The sequence below is a fragment of the Dendrobium catenatum genome, unplaced genomic scaffold (genome assembly GCF_001605985.2).
Source record: "Dendrobium catenatum unplaced genomic scaffold, ASM160598v2 fragScaff_scaffold_1199, whole genome shotgun sequence".
NCBI classification, from domain to species: domain Eukaryota; kingdom Viridiplantae; phylum Streptophyta; class Magnoliopsida; order Asparagales; family Orchidaceae; genus Dendrobium; species Dendrobium catenatum.
Window position 1 is genome coordinate 930,873 of NW_021319661.1, and position 18,142 is coordinate 949,014.

General features: G+C 36.3%; 1 protein-coding gene across 1 annotated transcript; it reads left to right on the forward strand.

Moving 5' to 3' along the window:
* Positions 1-9,551: 9,551 nt before the first annotated feature.
* LOC110111585 (probable xyloglucan endotransglucosylase/hydrolase protein 23) lies at positions 9,552-12,147 on the forward strand. Its single transcript, XM_020843517.2, has 3 exons — positions 9,552-9,839; positions 11,346-11,539; positions 11,618-12,147. The coding sequence occupies exons 1-3, from the start codon at positions 9,552-9,554 to the stop codon at positions 11,997-11,999; spliced, it is 864 nt and encodes a 287-aa protein (XP_020699176.1). The 3' UTR covers positions 12,000-12,147.
* The last annotated feature ends 5,995 nt before the right edge of the window (positions 12,148-18,142 follow it).

Below are 18,142 nucleotides of genomic sequence, written 5' to 3' on the forward strand. Positions count from 1 at the left end.
CCCCTAGCCCGTGTTCCGCATACCCCCTCCCCTCGTGTAGCCGCTCTCGACCTTTGGGGCCTAACTCGATTGCCCACAGGCCCCTGTGCTCGATCGGAGCCATGCTGTGGCCTGCCTCGCTAGTGCCCAACCCCCCGCTTGACCCCCAACCCACACTCTGCCCCAGCCCCCTGCGCTCAACCCCTATGGCCCTCGCTCGCGTTCCCCGCAACCCGAACTCGCATCGTGCTTGCATCGCGTCCCACTACCAGCTCACGGTCTGCGTGTCGGGTCCAGTCAAGGTTAGGATTTTTGACCCATTTTCAAAATAAGGTCTTCTCAAATAGTAACCGGTCATTTTCAAGTTAAACCCAAACCCGACCTGAAAACCATTTTGCCACCCCTATTCTTTTCGTTTACTCGACCATGCTGGCCAGCCATTGTATTTTCTTATATAGACATTTTTTTAAAAAAATTTTCTTATATAGACATGATAATATTATAACTTAGAAATTTAATTTGAATGTCTTGCCAGAGTATTGGACCGGCGACAAAACTGCTATGAGCAAAGGAAAGGCTCACAATATCTCTCACACAACTGCCACATTTGTGTATTTTTTTAGAAATCAATTTGTTCAAATTATTCTAAGCTTCTCCAAAAAAAAAAAAAAAAATCTAAATATCGTAATTTATATACGTTCAAATAGTTTCGTATTATTTGAATATTGTTGAGTCATGAAAATTAATGAATCATTTATGACATGAACCACATGGACTTGATCGTCAATTAGAAAAGAGGTATTTTTACATGTTCAAACATATGAAGATGACCCATTTTACTTAGCCAGAGGAATATTGTACAATCGAAGAGCAAGTTAAAACAAATTTATCTAGAAAACTGCCTATATTAATATTAAAGTACTTAACACAAGTAGGGGTGTCATTCGGGTCAACAGGTCGGGTTCGGGTCGAACCCGAAACTATTTGGGTCAACCCAAACCCCACACATTTTTAAAAACTGGTCAGGTTTCTGGACCCGAACCTGACCCGATTCTGGTCCGGGTCAACCCGACGCGACACGAATCCCAAAGTTGACCTAAAATTGCTAGTTTTCAGGTTAAAAATCGAGTCAATATTTGATTTTCGGGTCAATATCGGGTTTCCGAGTCAAATAGGAGTTTTCGTGTTAATTTCGGGTCATTTTCGAGTTGTTGGGTCAACCCGAACCAGACTCGATTTTTAAAATGGGTTAATTTGTTGAACCCGGACCCGACCCGTTTCGGGTCCAGGTTGACCCTAACCCGGATTTTTCCGAGTCAGGTTCTGGGTCGTGTAAAAAATTGACACCCCTAAACACAAGCAAGAATTGGGTTTGGGCAATTAGGTTGCCTCCTGCACACTAATTTAGGAGGGGTTTAGTACAAAGATATTAAATAGGAGTCTTTGGGAGGGCTCATTTGGGTTGAAGAGAGAGGACGCATTGCATGTGACATTGATCAAAAAACAAAAAAAGAGAGGTTGCCACAGAGAGTATGCAGCTGGATGTAGAGAGGTTTGAGGTTCTTCACCCATGTCCATTCCATTGCTAATCAAAGCAAAACTTGATACTAGCCATTTAGAATTTGTTTGGAATAGCTTTTAAACTATTTTACTTCCATTGGTAAGCATGGGACTTTCTATTTAGTGTTTCATGCCCTCCTCTTCATGTGTATATTTACTTTCTTTTCGAACCTAAATAAAAAATAATTAAGTGACAAGGAACATGGCTAAAGATTTTTGTTTCTAGATTTATCAATCCATCTAACAACCTGATATCAACGCCTTAACTATCATACAATAGAGCTTGTTGTTTTTAACACCACATTTTTTTGAACTTGTATGAAATAAATCACCTAAATCTACGATCTAAAATTCAGAATTTTCTACCGACAAAATTAGAACCAACTTGACCCGACACGAATGACCCGAAGTTGACCTAAACTTTCTAGTTTTCGGGTCAATCTTGGATTTTCGGGTCAATCTCGGGTTTCAGAGTCAAATAGGAGTTTTCGTGTCAATTTCGGGTCATTTTCGGATTATTGGGTCAACCCGAACCTGACCCAATTTTTAAAATGGGTTAATTTGTTGAACCCGAACCCGACCTGTTTCGGGTCCGAGTTGACCCTAACCCGAATTTTTCCAGATCGGATTCGGGTCGTGTCAAAAATTGCCACCCCTAAATTCGATAAAGTACTGCGTATTCCTTCATAGTCATTAACTTTGATTTCTTGGTTATTCCCATCGAGTGACAAAAATAATTTCTTTTGATATAGCTGATCTTCAATTTGCATATGCTTGAAAGCAAAATTTGAACCATTAAATTTCTCAATGTTTTATCTTATTTCATCAGCTATTATTCCCACTTGAACCAAAGAATATTGCTTTAATGCTAGTTGTTGGGAGTAAACAAATTGAAAAAAAAAAATTAGAGAAGATAAAACACCATAATTTTTTGTGGAAAATCCAAAACAGGAAAAATAATGATCCTACATTACTCCAAGAAATTCACTATAAAATTGAGAGGAATTGCATCAATCTTTGTCTCTCCTTACACATTTTCATACACATCACACCCTTTTTATATACACAGTATAACCACCATTATGTTATAACTCATGCAATATAAAAAGAAAAATAAAAACTAACTCAGCCCACTCACAACACAACATTGGACCAGAAGCACCTCGATGTTGGACATAAAAACCCTTGGCTTTAGGATCTCTATCCCACAGTAGGTCCTCAACACTACAACACTGTATCCGCATGATCGTTGCTCTCTCCATAGCTCCTCGCTTTTTTCCTAGAGGGAGCCGATAGCGTCTCGATGCTGACTCCACAATCTTGTTGTTACATAAAAAATAAATAAAGAAAATTTAAAGGCTTCTTCTCGAAACCCCCAAGTGCACCCGGGGGGGATGACCTCCCATCAAGTTCGACTGATGGAATTGAGATATGAGATAACAGTGTAACCTGATTAATTGATATAATCAAATTCGATGAATAACTAATAAAATAAAATGGCTCAACAAATGGTTAATTATGGATTTTACCATCGGGCTAGTAAATTGGAGAGTTCTAGCCCTTAATTTGAAATAGTGAGAGGATGGGTGCATGAAGCGTAAGACATTTGCAGCGGTGGTGACAAAGAGAGATCAAAATATGGTGGAGAAAAATGTTGGTTTTCGTTCTTAGGCTTGAAAAAGAGAGTTAATTTGATGCCTTGCAGATTGACCAAAGATGAAAAACAACGCCAAAGGTTGGAGTGGTCAATCTTGGCTGTAGAGGTTAAGATTTGGAGCCATTTGTAAAGTTAGGTGGATGAAATAGTGTGAGACTTAGAGCTTTCCTAAGGCTTGTGAATTATTATAAGATGTATGTGGATCGAAGGACAGGGTGGAGGGGAGGGGTTAGTGGTGCTTAGTTTGACCTTTGGAATAAGAGGCTTATAAGGAGGTAATTGCTCGCCTAAGCCTTGTATATATGGCCCATACATAACCAAACTTCTTGACCTCTTAATCCCACCTAATACATCAATAAACTTCATATGATATCATTGTTAACTACTACTAATGTTAACATATTACAATCATAATCTAAACTACTAATGTTAATCATATTACAATCATATTTAATGCTGAAAATAAAATTAATTTTTTATTAATAAATTTAGCAGCGGTGAAAACCACTTCTTAATACCTATCTATAGCAGCAGTTCACAAACCACCACTATGAAGTGCCGTGAAAACATTAAGTCTTCGGTGGTGCAACAATTACAACATCACATGGTAGTAACTACACAAACATTAAATATGGGGGATTTACATACATACTACTTTTTTGTATGCTATTTACATATATAATACTCAAAATATTAATGTTACATGTCTACCACCCATATACAACTTTACTATCAAATATATTACTTTTATATATTTTTCTACCACTCATACCACCCTATAAACTTTAATATTTCATTCAATGCACCCATATTTATTCTATGGGTGGTAGGCATATAAAAATAATATTTTAAAGGTTAGATATGTAAATAGCATGAAATAAAGTGGTATGTATGTAAATCCCCTAAATATTTTTGGAGCTCCTCTTAATGTGTTGCACAATATCTCAAAATTTCATCACTTTTATTCAATTTTCTTAAAAAAAAGAATATATATGATCCAATATGTCTATTTTATATGAATTCTCATGCAAAATCAAATTAATTAATGAATGATTTGCTCCAATATTAGAGTTATGCACTAAAAAAAAAAAAAAAAAAATTAGAGTTATGTACTAACAAAAAAAAAAACTATATTGAGGATGAAATGATTAAATAGAAAATATACATGAAGAAGCTGAGTCAGTCGCTCAGCAAGATTGTCATCAAATGAATATTTTATCAATTCCTTTTCGGTTTAGATGGAGTTATCAAAACATAAATATTCTTTCTAACAACATTAATTTATTCTGTTAAGAAAACGAATATTAGCTTTAGTAGCAAATCAAGTAGAAAAATACATTGATTATGATAAAATACTATTAATCAACCAGAATTATTAGCTTGAAATTCTCTGTTAGGTAGAATAATATAATGACTTAAATAATCCAATAATAATTCAAGGAAATGACAAAAAAAGGAACTTTATAAAATAGAAAACATTCATCCTAAGTAACTTATATAATTTTATGTTAAAAAATTTTATATTAAAAATACAAATTAACCCTAATAATTTAATATCATCAAATAGAGTAAATATTGTATGATAAATAAATAGTTTATATGAATAATTTATATCGCTCTAATCTTCAAGTAAATATAATAATTTTTTTTCAAACTTATGTTGATATAATTTTCATTCTTTCCATCAATTTAAATATTGTATGATAAATAAATAGTTTATATGAATAATTTATATCACATTAATCTTAAAGTAAAAATAATAATTTTTTTCAAACTTATGTTGATATAATTTTCATTCTTTTCCATCAATTTAATGATGAAATATAGGATTAATCAGTTTATTTTGTAATCATAATCATTAAGACTTCATTTGTGATAGCTTTTTTTTTATATATAAAAGAAATTTTATTCCAAAAGAACACAAAAGATACATCATAAACCAACAAGCCACAAAACCGAGACAGTCAAAACAAAAAAAGTGATACAAAGGGTACACTCAAACAAGGAGAAGGCACAACGACCATTAGGCTCAGAAAAGGCTCAGACTATGAACCACTCCAAATTCGGGCATGAACCATTCAGAGGAGTGGAAGAGACAAAAACCACCAAAAGCCAACCAACTACCATCACCGCTAACAAGAATCACCACCTAAGGTTGCCAACTAGCCACGGATTGGAGCGATGAGCCCAATCCACATCATTGCCCAGAAACCACTAGCAAAATCTGCAAGGCCACCATAAAGCAGAACCAGAAAAGACAACAAGAGTCCGCAGATAAGGAGAAACAAGAATAACCAACGCAACAGCCAACACTCAATTATTTCCGACCACGTTTACCCCTCCCACAATAGGAAACAGATACAACAGAGCGATCCTTATGCAAAAACAAACTTAACAGCAGGTTCATCCTCCACACTAGCCTTCGAAGAGGAGTCGGACGACCATTGAAGCCATTCTAGTTGCAGCCTAACTACCTCCCCCGAATTTGTACCCACAAGATCAACCAAAGCCTTAGGAGATAACAAATTATCCGGGACCTCAACAAAACGACCAGTAACTTGGTCAATAGGCGTAACATGGGAAGCATCAGCTAAAGCGTCAACACTGGCAGAACCCATATTCAGGAGAGTCTTAACAGCAAGTTCAACACTGGCCAAGCCAATACCATATTCATCCACACAGTCAGGACAAAATTCATTAGGCTTGCTCAACGAATTTGAAAAATCCAAAGCCACACAAGGTCCAACAAACCCAGGCAAACAGGACGGGGCAGACACAGTACCCAAAAAAGGAAAGGAATTAACAACACAACCCAAACACCCACCTGCACTAGCACAATCCCGAGAGCCCAGAATAGTAGGCAAAACCCCACCCACCACACCCTCAGAAACGAGCATATTAGAAACAGCAACAACCTCACCAACAGAACCCAGACCAACCACAGGTGACGGGACAATATCACATACAGTAACTCGATTATGCACAGACTCAACATTCACACTGATATTATCTAAAAAACAGCCACCTGCATAATAACAACATCCTCCACTGAAGGTAAAGCAAGATCCTCATTAACCAACTGAGCCACAGGAAGCACACACAGAGAAGAAGCAGAATAAGGATATTTAACAAAAATAAATTGTTCAGACTCAATGAGAGAAAAAAAAAATAACCGGTTCAGGATTAATTAAATCCTTGTTATAAACCTTACACGGAACTGAAATATCAGCCACAGGACGACAATTACCAGAAGAATGCCCAAATTTCTTGCAAGAAGAACAAAAAGGAGGGAAATCCTCTAAAACCACTTGCTGAATATATCCAGACAACTCAGGGCCTAACCAGACCATATATGGATAAGATTTAGTAACATCCAATTCTACCAAGACATGTGCTAGGGACGGCCTGGAACCAATGGAGGTAGTGGTATCAATTTTAAGGGGTTTGCCAAAGATCAAACCCAAGCCGTGAAGAATGCGGGGAGAGAAGAGATGGGGGTGCAGTTGAGGGAAAGAAACCCAAATGGGGACAATCGACGACTCGACTTCGATATCCGTAAGGGGAAACCACTTGGTAAGCTTCATGTAACAGTTATAAACTAACTATGATCCATGGAAGAAAACCCGACAATAATCTAAATCATTTTTTAGCTTGATGAGGATATGTGTCTGGTCCAACAAAGTTACCGAAAATTCGCCATTCAACTTCAGATTAAAGAAAAATTATCGGATTGAGTCCAAGGATGGCCATTTAGAGGGGAAAAACCGACCAGAGAAAACTGGAAAGGCGTAGCTAACGCCAAAATTTCTTGTTCGGAGATTCAAAGAGAGGGAATACCACGAAAAAAAAACCCTAAGCTCTGGAAAATTAGAGACAGCTGACGAGCCCACAAGGACATCTAAAAATGAACGAGAAGAAGATGGACCCTTTAAAAAATTAGGGTCGCAGAGCTTCGGAGGCATGCCGACAAACGCCGAAAAAAAACAAAAAACAAACCAACAAAATCTAGGTCCATCTAAAGGGAGAGGAGAACTTCCTTGAAGGAACGAACGATGTTGGCACTGCACCATGGCAAGTGACCCCAGCCAAAGGAACAAGTCGGAAAGAGCTAGGGCAAGGCCCTAGCAGAGTGGACGAAAACCTGAGTGGGCCTTAAATATGAGAGCTAAGATTTAAAATCCATTTGTGATAGCTTTCTCACTGCTTTTTAAAATAATTTTCTAATAAAAAAGTTTTTAGAACTAAAAATTTTGCACTAGAAAGTTGTTTTAGAAAGCAGTAAGAAAGCTATCCCAAATAAAGCCTAAAATTCTTCTATTTGAAAATAAATAAATAAATAAATATATGGTTTAAGCATCATTTGAGATAGCTTTTAATCACTATTTTTTTATTATTTTTAACAAATTTTTATACAAAAAGACTATTGAATCAAATCGATCGGTACATAAGTTCATGATTTAAACAATTTAATTGTAAGTTCAAAATGATTTTTAAAATTGTTAACAAAACCACTCTCTATATTAAAACCCTAATAGCGAGCAAGATTTGGTAGATTAAGGAAGAAAAGCTTTAATAATGAGGCAGGTTTCCTGCTCGCACCTTAGATTAAGGAAAAAAGTTTTAATGATGAGGCAGGTTTCCTGCTTGCACCTTGGACGACAGCCTTGGCTTGTTTAGCAACCTTGGTGGTTGATTATCTACTATGTTTTGGTGGCCTTTTGCTTAGTTTTTGGTGGCTGTGTGTATTTGGTTCTGGCTGTTGCTTCTCTATCTCCAAGGATAATCCAAGCCTGACAACTAGGTGACGTATCTGAGTCTGGATGCATTTGGGGACTTTTATGTTTCCTTTTATTTCAGGTTGCTTTGCAATCTATCGTTAATGTAATTTTTTGTTTTCATTGTGTTTTTTCTTTTGTGTTGGCCTCTTTTTGGCCTTGCTTTGTAAGCTTTTTTCTTCTATTGAAATAAATAAAACCCTTTCCATATAATTATAATAATAATTACATTAGTCCGAGAGGGAGGGAGACCGAGAGAGTGAGAGAGAGAGAGGGAGAGAGAGAGAGAGAGAGAGAGAGAGACCCCTGTATGCCTTAGTCGGTCGTGAGACTTCCACTGAGTCTATCGAGGCAATCCCTCAGAAAGTCCAACCTATTCTTAGTCAGTTTGTTGATGTCTTCCCTGATGATCTTTCGATTCAGTTATCTCTACTTAGAGACATTCAACATGCCATAGATTTTGTCCCTGGAGCCTCTCTTCCTAGCCTGGCGCATTATTGCATGAACCCCACGCAACATGCTTAACTCAAGAAGTAGGTGGATGAGTTACTACAACAACGTTTTATCCAAGAAAGTCTTAGTCCTTGCGTATAATAATAATAATAAGAAAAAAAAACTTTAATACAGTCTTATCAAAAAATAAACCGTTCTCTTTTTGACCGTCAACACTAACAAATTGTGAAGGATCCATTTTAAAAGAGAAGTTATTTCTTGAAGAAAATAAATTCAAATTATTAATTATTAAAAAAACTTAACGAATTCATTAATTGTAAATTATACAAATCTTATATAAAAAACATTGAAATTATACAAAAAATTCTTATTACATGATTTAAAATATACTGAAAAGGAAAGATCTTTTAAACTTTAAAAATATAGTTCATTAATTTAATATATTACATTTTAATATTTATGAGAATTATTTTCTTACCTAGCTTATCTTTAATATTGCAAACATTAGATTTATCAAAAATTAATTTTTACATTTTTATTAGAAATTTATAATAATATTTTATTCCTAGATTATACATTAAAATTCCTGTAATAAACAAGAGTGTAAATATCATCTCACCTTTAATTATTCAATATTTCCCAAAAAAAAACACCTGACTACAATACTACATCAATTATCATTTAAAAAGCCTTTAATTGGGCTCATTAATTTCATTAAAAAAAAATAAAAAACATATTTTGAATTATCATAAGGTATATTAATCCATCATTTAGTCATTAATATTAAATTTAAAGTCTAAATTTTTTCCAAAAAATCATAAATTTATTTTCTCACATAAAATAAAATAAATCAACATTAAAAAAAAAACTTCCTATTCACAACCAGTCAAAAGAAAATCAATAAACACCAGCTGCCACTTCATACCATAAGTCTAGAAACACAGCCGTTATTCCTACCCATTTTCATCTTCCATTTTTTCTCTCAAACTCTTAATATCCTAATCCTCCTTTCTTCTCCATCTCCACACTCTATAAAACCCTCAAGCTGCCTCTACTTGACCACACAAACCATAAGCTTAATTTGAGACTTTCCAGTTCTACCCAAAGTTTTTCCAACGAGCTTGATCATGGCTTCTTCTTCTTCTCTATGTTCTTCATTAAGTTTCTTGCTTGTTTTATCTTTCATGGCCGGCTTTGCAAGTTTAGTAAACGCCGGAAACTTCGATCAGGATGTGGATATCAGTTGGGGTGATGGCCGTGGAAAAATTCTTAACAATGGCCAGCTTCTTTCTCTTTCGCTTGACAAAAGCTCTGGCTCTGGCTTCCAGTCTAAGAACGAGTATCTCTTTGGCAAGATTGATACGCAGATAAAGCTCGTCGCCGGCAACTCTGCCGGAACTGTCACCGCTTACTACGTATGCCTGTTTTCCTTAACTTATTTAGTAAATAATGGGGGCCAATACATGACCCAACCTGTTAACCTGACCTGTTAACCGACCGAACTCCACCTGAAAAAATTAGGTTCTGATTGATCCGTTTAATAAACGAGTGGGGTTTGTGTCATACAATCTGGTTTGTTTATTAAACAGGTCAGGTTTAGGTTGACCCTATAACCTGATTTTGACACATTTTTTTATTTATTGGTATAATTTTTTTTATTTTTTTCAATTAATTTAAAAATTAAAATTAATAAGCTAATAAAAATATTTTTCTAATTAAAATGAGTTATTGGGTCGAGTTCAGATTGCTAGCGGGTCGGATTTGAGTTTAACTTTTTGTCCCTTAGGTCAAAAGTGAGTTTATTGAATTCATGTTGGATCAATTTCTAGTAAAACCCAAATATGACTAGTTGACCTGTTTTGACACTCCTATTAAATATATAGTTAAGGGTTTGCTTGGATTTTTTTTTTGTCTTATTTATATTCTAATATAAAATAAAAATATGTTTGATATAAGTAAGTATTATTTTTATTAATTATTTAGTAATTTTGATTTTAAAAAAAGTTGGAAAAATCTAAAATTTATTTTGAATATTTTTAGAAATATAATGATTATTTTCAAAAAATAAGAAAATAGAAGTAACTATTTAAGAAAGTCATGGAGAATTAATAAGTTGTTTTGCTCATGCAGAATTTTCTTTTCCAGGATTTTAGAAAATTATAAATTAAAATGTGATATATGTTTTTCATCTTTTAAAGACAGGAAGAAAAGATAATTACAATAATTAATTTAAATTAAAATGAAAGTCATTTAGTTAACATGTAATTATCAAATTAAAATGAAATGTATAATCTATAATATAATTCAATTAGAATAAAAAGAAATTAAGAAACAGTCAGAGTCAAAGCGAATCAATTGTTGAATCATAAGTGCTAGAAAACTCAACTGTTTGGTGGCCTACTTGGAGAAGATAGTCGAAGGTAAGTTCAGCTGATCAAAGTTTTTTTAATTAGAGAAACAGAAATTAATTAGTTTTAAATTAATCTCTAAATAAATAAATTGACTAAAATAATTAGGAATTGATTGTATGTACAGTTAATTATTCTATTAATGAATTGTTTTAATTAAAATTTAATCAATTAGTCAATAAGATTATGTGTCTGGCTGAAAAATGAATGCATTTTATTTGAAAAGTTTTGGAATTATTTGAAAGAGTGCAGCTATTTTTTTTTATAATAAAATGAATACAATGTAAAATTTAATGATTTTTGTCAGCGTCTGAGAGGGCAGAAATCAATAGTGATGGTGGCGGCGAGAATTAGTCACGCTGCCAACAATTAGGCTAAGCCGAGGATTAGCCAAGCACTTTTTAATTTGAGAGTGACAGCAGGTGAATACCTGGTTCCAAAAAAAAAAAAAAATTTTGTGTGACTTCATCACTGTCTCATTACTAAGGATAATTTAATTTTGTTTGAGTGCAGTTGTCTTCCCAAGGACCAACTCATGACGAGGTCGATTTCGAGTTCCTCGGCAACCTCAGCGGCGACCCTTACATATTGCACACCAATCTGTTCTCCCAAGGCAAGGGCAACAGAGAGGTTCAGTTCTATCTCTGGTTTGATCCCACCAAAGACTTCCACACCTATTCCATCTTATGGAATCCAATCCACATTGTGTAAGCTTTCCTTACTTTACTTCATCCCCTAAACAAAGCGTAATCTTTTTTTACAATTTACACATACAAACATTTCAGATTCTATGTGGATGGGATCCCAATCAGAGAATTCAAGAATCTGGAAGCTACAAAGGGCGTGCCTTTCCCAAAGAACCAGCCTATGAAACTATATGCCAGTCTTTGGGATGCTGAGGATTGGGCGACAAGAGGAGGGCTAGTGAAGACAGATTGGACTCAGGCGCCTTTCGTTGCCTCTTTCAGGAGCTTCAATGCCGACGGATGCGTCGAAGGCGACGGCGGTTCGTCCTGTAACTCCAAGGGTTGGATGAACCAGGAGTTGGATGGTGAGAGCTTGAATAGGCTGAGATGGGTGCAGAAGAACTATATGGTTTACAATTACTGCAGTGATGTGAAGAGGTTTCCCCAGGGGCTTCCTACTGAATGTTCTGCTAGTAATTAAGTTGGTAAGTAAATGTTCTTTTGTGTGGAGGTTTCTGATTATTTGGTGTGTATTGTTGTGGAAGTGGTGCTTAATGAGATTTTTGCGTGGTGGTGTACTGAGAGGATGTATTGTGCATTTATGATAAATTAGATTGGTTGTATTCAGGGGCGGACCTGTGCTTATGTGATGGTGGGCAATTACCCACCCTCAAAATTTTAATAAAATTGTTTAAGTAAGGGTATTTAATTTATTTTTCCACCTGTAATCTTAATTTGCCCATCAAAAGGAGAAAAAGACCGCACAACGGTAAACATTTTTCGGTCCGTAGCTGCAAACGTTTACCAACTCGGCAACTCCTACCAGCCAAGTCCAACTCTAACGCAGGAAATATTTTTGAGTTCGAATGATTAAAGCCACAGCTACAAATCTCGTTTGGTCGTTCCCCAACGCCTGCAATCCGTGCCCAGCTCCAAGCCTCCAATTGCTTGCACTCTGAGTTATGATCTTGAGAAGGCCAGTAAAACCGGATTTGACATTTGACAACCCCATTTTCCTGTTTAGTATCCTATTTTGACTTGTAATAATTTTCAATTTATCTATTGTAGTAAAAAACAAAATTTTGTTTTGAATTACGTTCTCTTTTATTTTATTTTTAAATATTAGTTCATTTATATAAAAATTTTGCTCACCCTAAAGTGAAAAGCTGATTCCACCCCTAATTTTGTTTAAAAAGATTTGACTTGAAGGCTTGTAATTATTGTTATGTCATTGATTCTTTCAGAACTTTTGCCTTCTTCAACTCATGCAAAGAAGCCCAGAGATTGTTTGATTGAAGTATTTGGAAGGTAAAGTAAAATTAATCATATTCCATCTATTGATCTGAGGAGTCTCTGTAGAATGTATTAATCAGGAAAATCAATCTTATATTTGCATCTCAACCAGTAATTTCTAAAGAAAAGTTGAGCTTAGAGAAGTAGAGATCCAAATAAATGTCCACTATACCAAACCAATCAAAAGTATCCCCAAAATATTTAGAATTGTTGCAATCATATTATGTAAGCTAAGAGAAATACAACACTTAGAATAATTAGTCAAAAGAACAATAAAAAATCATCACACTTGAGAAAGTAGGTAAGAAGTCGGCAACCGACGGGGATTTAGCATCGACATGCTGGTAGACGAACAAGCATAACTCTGTTGCATTAAGCACAGATCAGATGATTATAGAAAAGAAAGTAAGAGATGGCAAAGTCATAAAATTTTGATAGCAATAAAAAAGATATTAACCAAATCAACATAAGCATTTCTAACCACAAACATTAGGAAACCAAAGTTCATCGGCACAGTCCTCAGGTAAACCATTATTCAACGAAACAGTTTCCTCCTCAGGATAAACGAAATCATCCCTATGATTAACAGCAATAGGAGTAATATCATTGCAATTATCCTAATTTGGAACCATTTTAGTGACAAGAACCAAAGTGGAATCCACAGTGTCCTTAACACCAGCAGTAGAAATCGATTTAGGCCTAATAAGTTTAAGGCTACCATATTCTTTTTTGTCTGGCCCAAAACTTTACATTGATCGCAAAAGGAAGGTAAAATTTCAAAATCACAGATTGAACATACCTCAAGCCATCAGGCCCGATCCACACAGAATTAGGAAAACGTTTTGTTATATTGAGTTCGACTAAAACACGAGAAACTGAAGGCCGAGAACTCACCGAGGTAGCATTGTCAATACGCAAAAGGCCGACAAAAAATCGTTTCTAGTCCATGAAGAAAGCAGGGAGTAAAGAGGTGAGGACGCATATTCAAGAAGGATACCCAAATAGGTATAATGGGTGATTCAATCGATAAACCTCAATCCAAAACAATTACTGCAGTGATGTGAAGAGGTTTCCCCAGGGGCTTCCTACTGAATGTTCTGCTAGTAATTAAGTTGGTAAGTAAATGTTCTTTTGTGTGGAGGTTTCTGATTATTTGGTGTGTATTGTTGTGGAAGTGGTGCTTAATGAGATTTTTGCGTGGTGGTGTACTGAGAGGATGTATTGTGCATTTATGATAAATTAGATTGGTTGTATAAGGGCGGACCTGTGCTTATGTGATGGTGGGCAATTACCCAACTTCAAAATTTTAATAAAATTGTTTAAGGATATTTAAGTTATTTTTCCACCTGTAATCTTAATTTGCCCATCAAAAGGAGAAAAAGACCGCACAACGGTAAGAATTTTTCAGTCGGTAGCTGCAAACGTTTACCAACTCCTACCACCCATGTCCAGCTCCAACGCAGGAAATATTTTTGAGTTCGAATGATTAAAGCCACAGCTACAAATTTTGTTTGGTTTTTCCCCAACGCCTGCAATCCGTGCCCACCTCCAAGCCTCCAATTGCTTGCAATCTGAGTTATGATCTTAAGAAAGTAAGTAAAATTGAGATTTAGCATGTGGCGATCCATTTTTATGTTTAGTATCCTAGTTTGACTTATAATAATTCAATTTATCTATCGTAATAAAATATAAAATTTTATTTTGAATTTATGTCCTCTTTTATTTTTTTAAATATTAATTTAATTTTGCTCACCCTAAAATGAAACGCTGATTCCACCCTTGATTTTATTCAAAAAGATTTGACCTGATGGCTGATTTGACCTGATGGCTAGTAATTATTGTTATGTCATTGATTCTTTCAAAACTTTTGCCTTCTTCAACTCGTGTAAAGAAGCCCACAGATTGTTTGATTGAAGTATTTGGAGGGTAAAGTAAAAGAAATATAGAGATTTTATTTTTTTAATTATTTGGATGAAAAAAAAAAAATCATGCACAATGTACTTTCATAGTAAATTTAGAATATCCTGAAATGCTCATTTTTTATGAATTTAGAAAGTGCCCAAATTTTATTGTTTACTACGACGAAATGATCTTATGACATAGGCTTCATTTGGAATATATATTTTAACTGTTTTTAAAATAGTTTTTTAGTTGAAAATTATTTTGAATTAAAAAATTTTATACTAAAAAGCTATTTTAAAAAATAGTAAGAAAATTATTCAAAAGCCAATAATCTTAATTGAGTGTTCTTGAATTCCTTCATTCGAGATGTAATTAACTGGAGGACATTCTTATAAGATGTTTTGATCCTTATAATTTAAAACAAACCTTATTTGAGTTTTGTTTAAGCTATTAATTAACACATTCAATAAAACTAATCATATTCCATATATTGATATGATCATGTACCAATTTTAGTGCATTTGTCTTTTTTTTATATCTATTTAAATGCCTCCATTGACAGAGATACTACATCCACTACCGAGCAGCTGACAATCTCATCGGAGTCCACATCGCGCTCAAAGCTTCAGACGGCGCCTGCTCCATCACTCCTGTAAAAGCATATCTTTATGTAACTGTCATGGGTACTTTCGTAATTAGCCATGGTAACGGTCGGCTTATTTAAAGACGTGTAATCTTGTCTCAAATCAACTAATGAAGATTACTGTTCATCTTCTTCTTCCTCGAGTTGCCTATGTCTACTCGGTATCCTGTTGAGTTTCACGACCTCTTCATGGTATCAGAGCTTTTCGCCTAACGGCTCTACCTCGCTATGGCAGATTCCTCTGCTTCTACTCCAAACACTCCACCAGCAGCCGTCGTAACGTCGGAAGCTATCACCACATCTCCAGATGTCGTGATTCCCCCCACTCTCAAATTTCTTCTAGCCAATATCAAGAACGTTATCAACGTTCAACTTCTACCTGAAAATTATCCGACATGGCGTTCGGCGATTCACAAGTTATTTGCAGCAAATAACTTTTCCGGCTACCTCGACGGAACCATCTTATCCCCACCAAAACATCTCCTTACTGCAACCGGCCAGCTAACGCTCAATCCCCAATATTCTACCTGGACCTTAATAGATCAGAATCTCTCCGTTGCTATGTTTTCCACTATTTCCCCTGCTATTCTTCCTTACATTCTCTCCTTGAAAACTTTAGAGCAAAGGTTCTTCTCTACCAACCGTTCAGGGTAATACAACTAAAAAATGAGCTACATTCACTCTCTATGCTCAACAAGACTATGACTGACTATCTTGCATCCATTAAAACTATCGTCGATAACATTCGCGCTGCCGGCGGTAATATAGACAATGAAGATATTCTTCATTACATTCTAAATGGACTGCCACCATCCTACCAGTCGTTCAAAACGACCATTCGGAGTTCCCTTCAGCCCATCTCCCTCGACGAGCTATACTCACTCCTTCGCAGCGAAGAAGTTCATCAGACCACTGATGCCGTTCGTGAACTATCATTCTCTAATGCCGCTCAAACTGACGGGCAACTGGCATTAGTGAACAACCGTGGTCGCTCTCGCGGCCGATCTTCCTACAATCGTGGTCGAGGTAGATTCCAATCCAACAATGCCGCAAGGTCTGCTCTCCGTTCTCCTCGGTTCGACGGTGACTGTCAAATCTGCGGTTAAAAGGGCCATTCAGCAGTAAACTGCTGGCATCGTGGCAACTTCAACTATACTTCTCCTTCCTCCAGCTCCAATGTGGCTCTGGTTACAGAATCCGAACCTGCTCCATGGTATTTAGACAGCGGGGCTTCCACTCACCTTACTCCAGACCCACTGCCTCTGCAACAATCAACACCATACACAGGACGTGATCAAGTCTTTGTTGGCAATGGGACATCTCTTCCCATTCAACACGTTGGCAACGGCATTCTTCCTACACCTACTCGTAAGCTCCACTTAAATAAACTGTTCCATGTTCCTCATCTAACCCATCGCCTTCTTTCTATTTCCAAATTAATAGCTGATAACAATTGTTCAATTACCTTTGATAAAACTGGCTTTTATGTCAAGGATATGAAGACCAATCAATCTCTACTCCAAGGACGCTCCCATAACGGTCTCTACCCCATTCCAGTTCAATCTCCCATTGTGGCTGCCTCTACCACCATCGCCTCTTCTAGACCCGCGCTCGTCTGGCATCGTCGTCTCGGCCATCCGAACATCAAGACGATCGCAGCATTATCTAAAGCTTTTCCATCGTTTTGTATTACGTCTATGAATTCTCTTTGTACTTCCTGTGCGCTCGCTAAGAGTCACAGATTACCTTTTTCCCCCTCTCACCATGTATCAAGCTCACCTTTGGACTTATTACATGTAGATGTTTGGGGCCCTTCCCCTCTTATATCTTACAATGGTTTTCGTTACTTCTTGCTACTCATAGATGATCATACTAAATACATCTGGTTATTTTTACTAAAACAAAAATCTGAATTGCCTTTAACACTCATTCATTTCATTAATACCATTGAAAAACAACTAAAAACTCATGTTAGAACCATTCGAAGTGATGGCGGAACCGAATTTCTCAATTCCACAGTTAAGTCATTCTTCCATACTCACGGCATTACCCACCAGATAACTTGTCCATATACTCCACAACAAAATGGATTTTGCGAACGAAAGAATCGTCATTTATTGGAAACAGCTCGAACACTCCTCTTTGATGCTCAACTTCCGTCCTCGTTTTGGTTGGATGCCATCCTCACGGCCGCCTTCCTCATTAACAGACTATCGTCCACTAACACCTCTAAATCACCTTTTCATCTACTACATAACAGGCCACCTGACTACTCCATTCTTCGCTCGTTTGGATGCAGATGTTTTCCCTGTACAAAATACATGTCTCCAAACAAATTATCTCCTAGATCTGTCCCCTGCATCTTTCTCGGGTATGCATTACAAAACAAAGGATTTAAATGTTATGATCCCGCCACTTCTAAAACAATCATCTCTCGTCACGTCATTTTTGATGAATCTGTTTTTCCTTCTCTTACCGAACCAACCAGTTCAACACCTCCTCTATCTCCTCCTCTTCCTTTCTTTCCACCTGCTAATCTTCAATCACCCACATCAGCCTCTTCAAACACACCCAACTCATCTCCTATTCCGAATAATTCCTCAATGAGTCCAGCTATACCCACTCAGTCCCCTGCCAACTCTACTTCCTCCACTAGCTCCTCATCCATACTCAAACCAACCCATCCTATGCTCACACGATTTCAAACAGGCCATTTAAAACCTCGCGTTATACTAAATCTTTCCCATTTTGTTCATTCTCCTCCTACTTCTTTTACCAATGCCAAC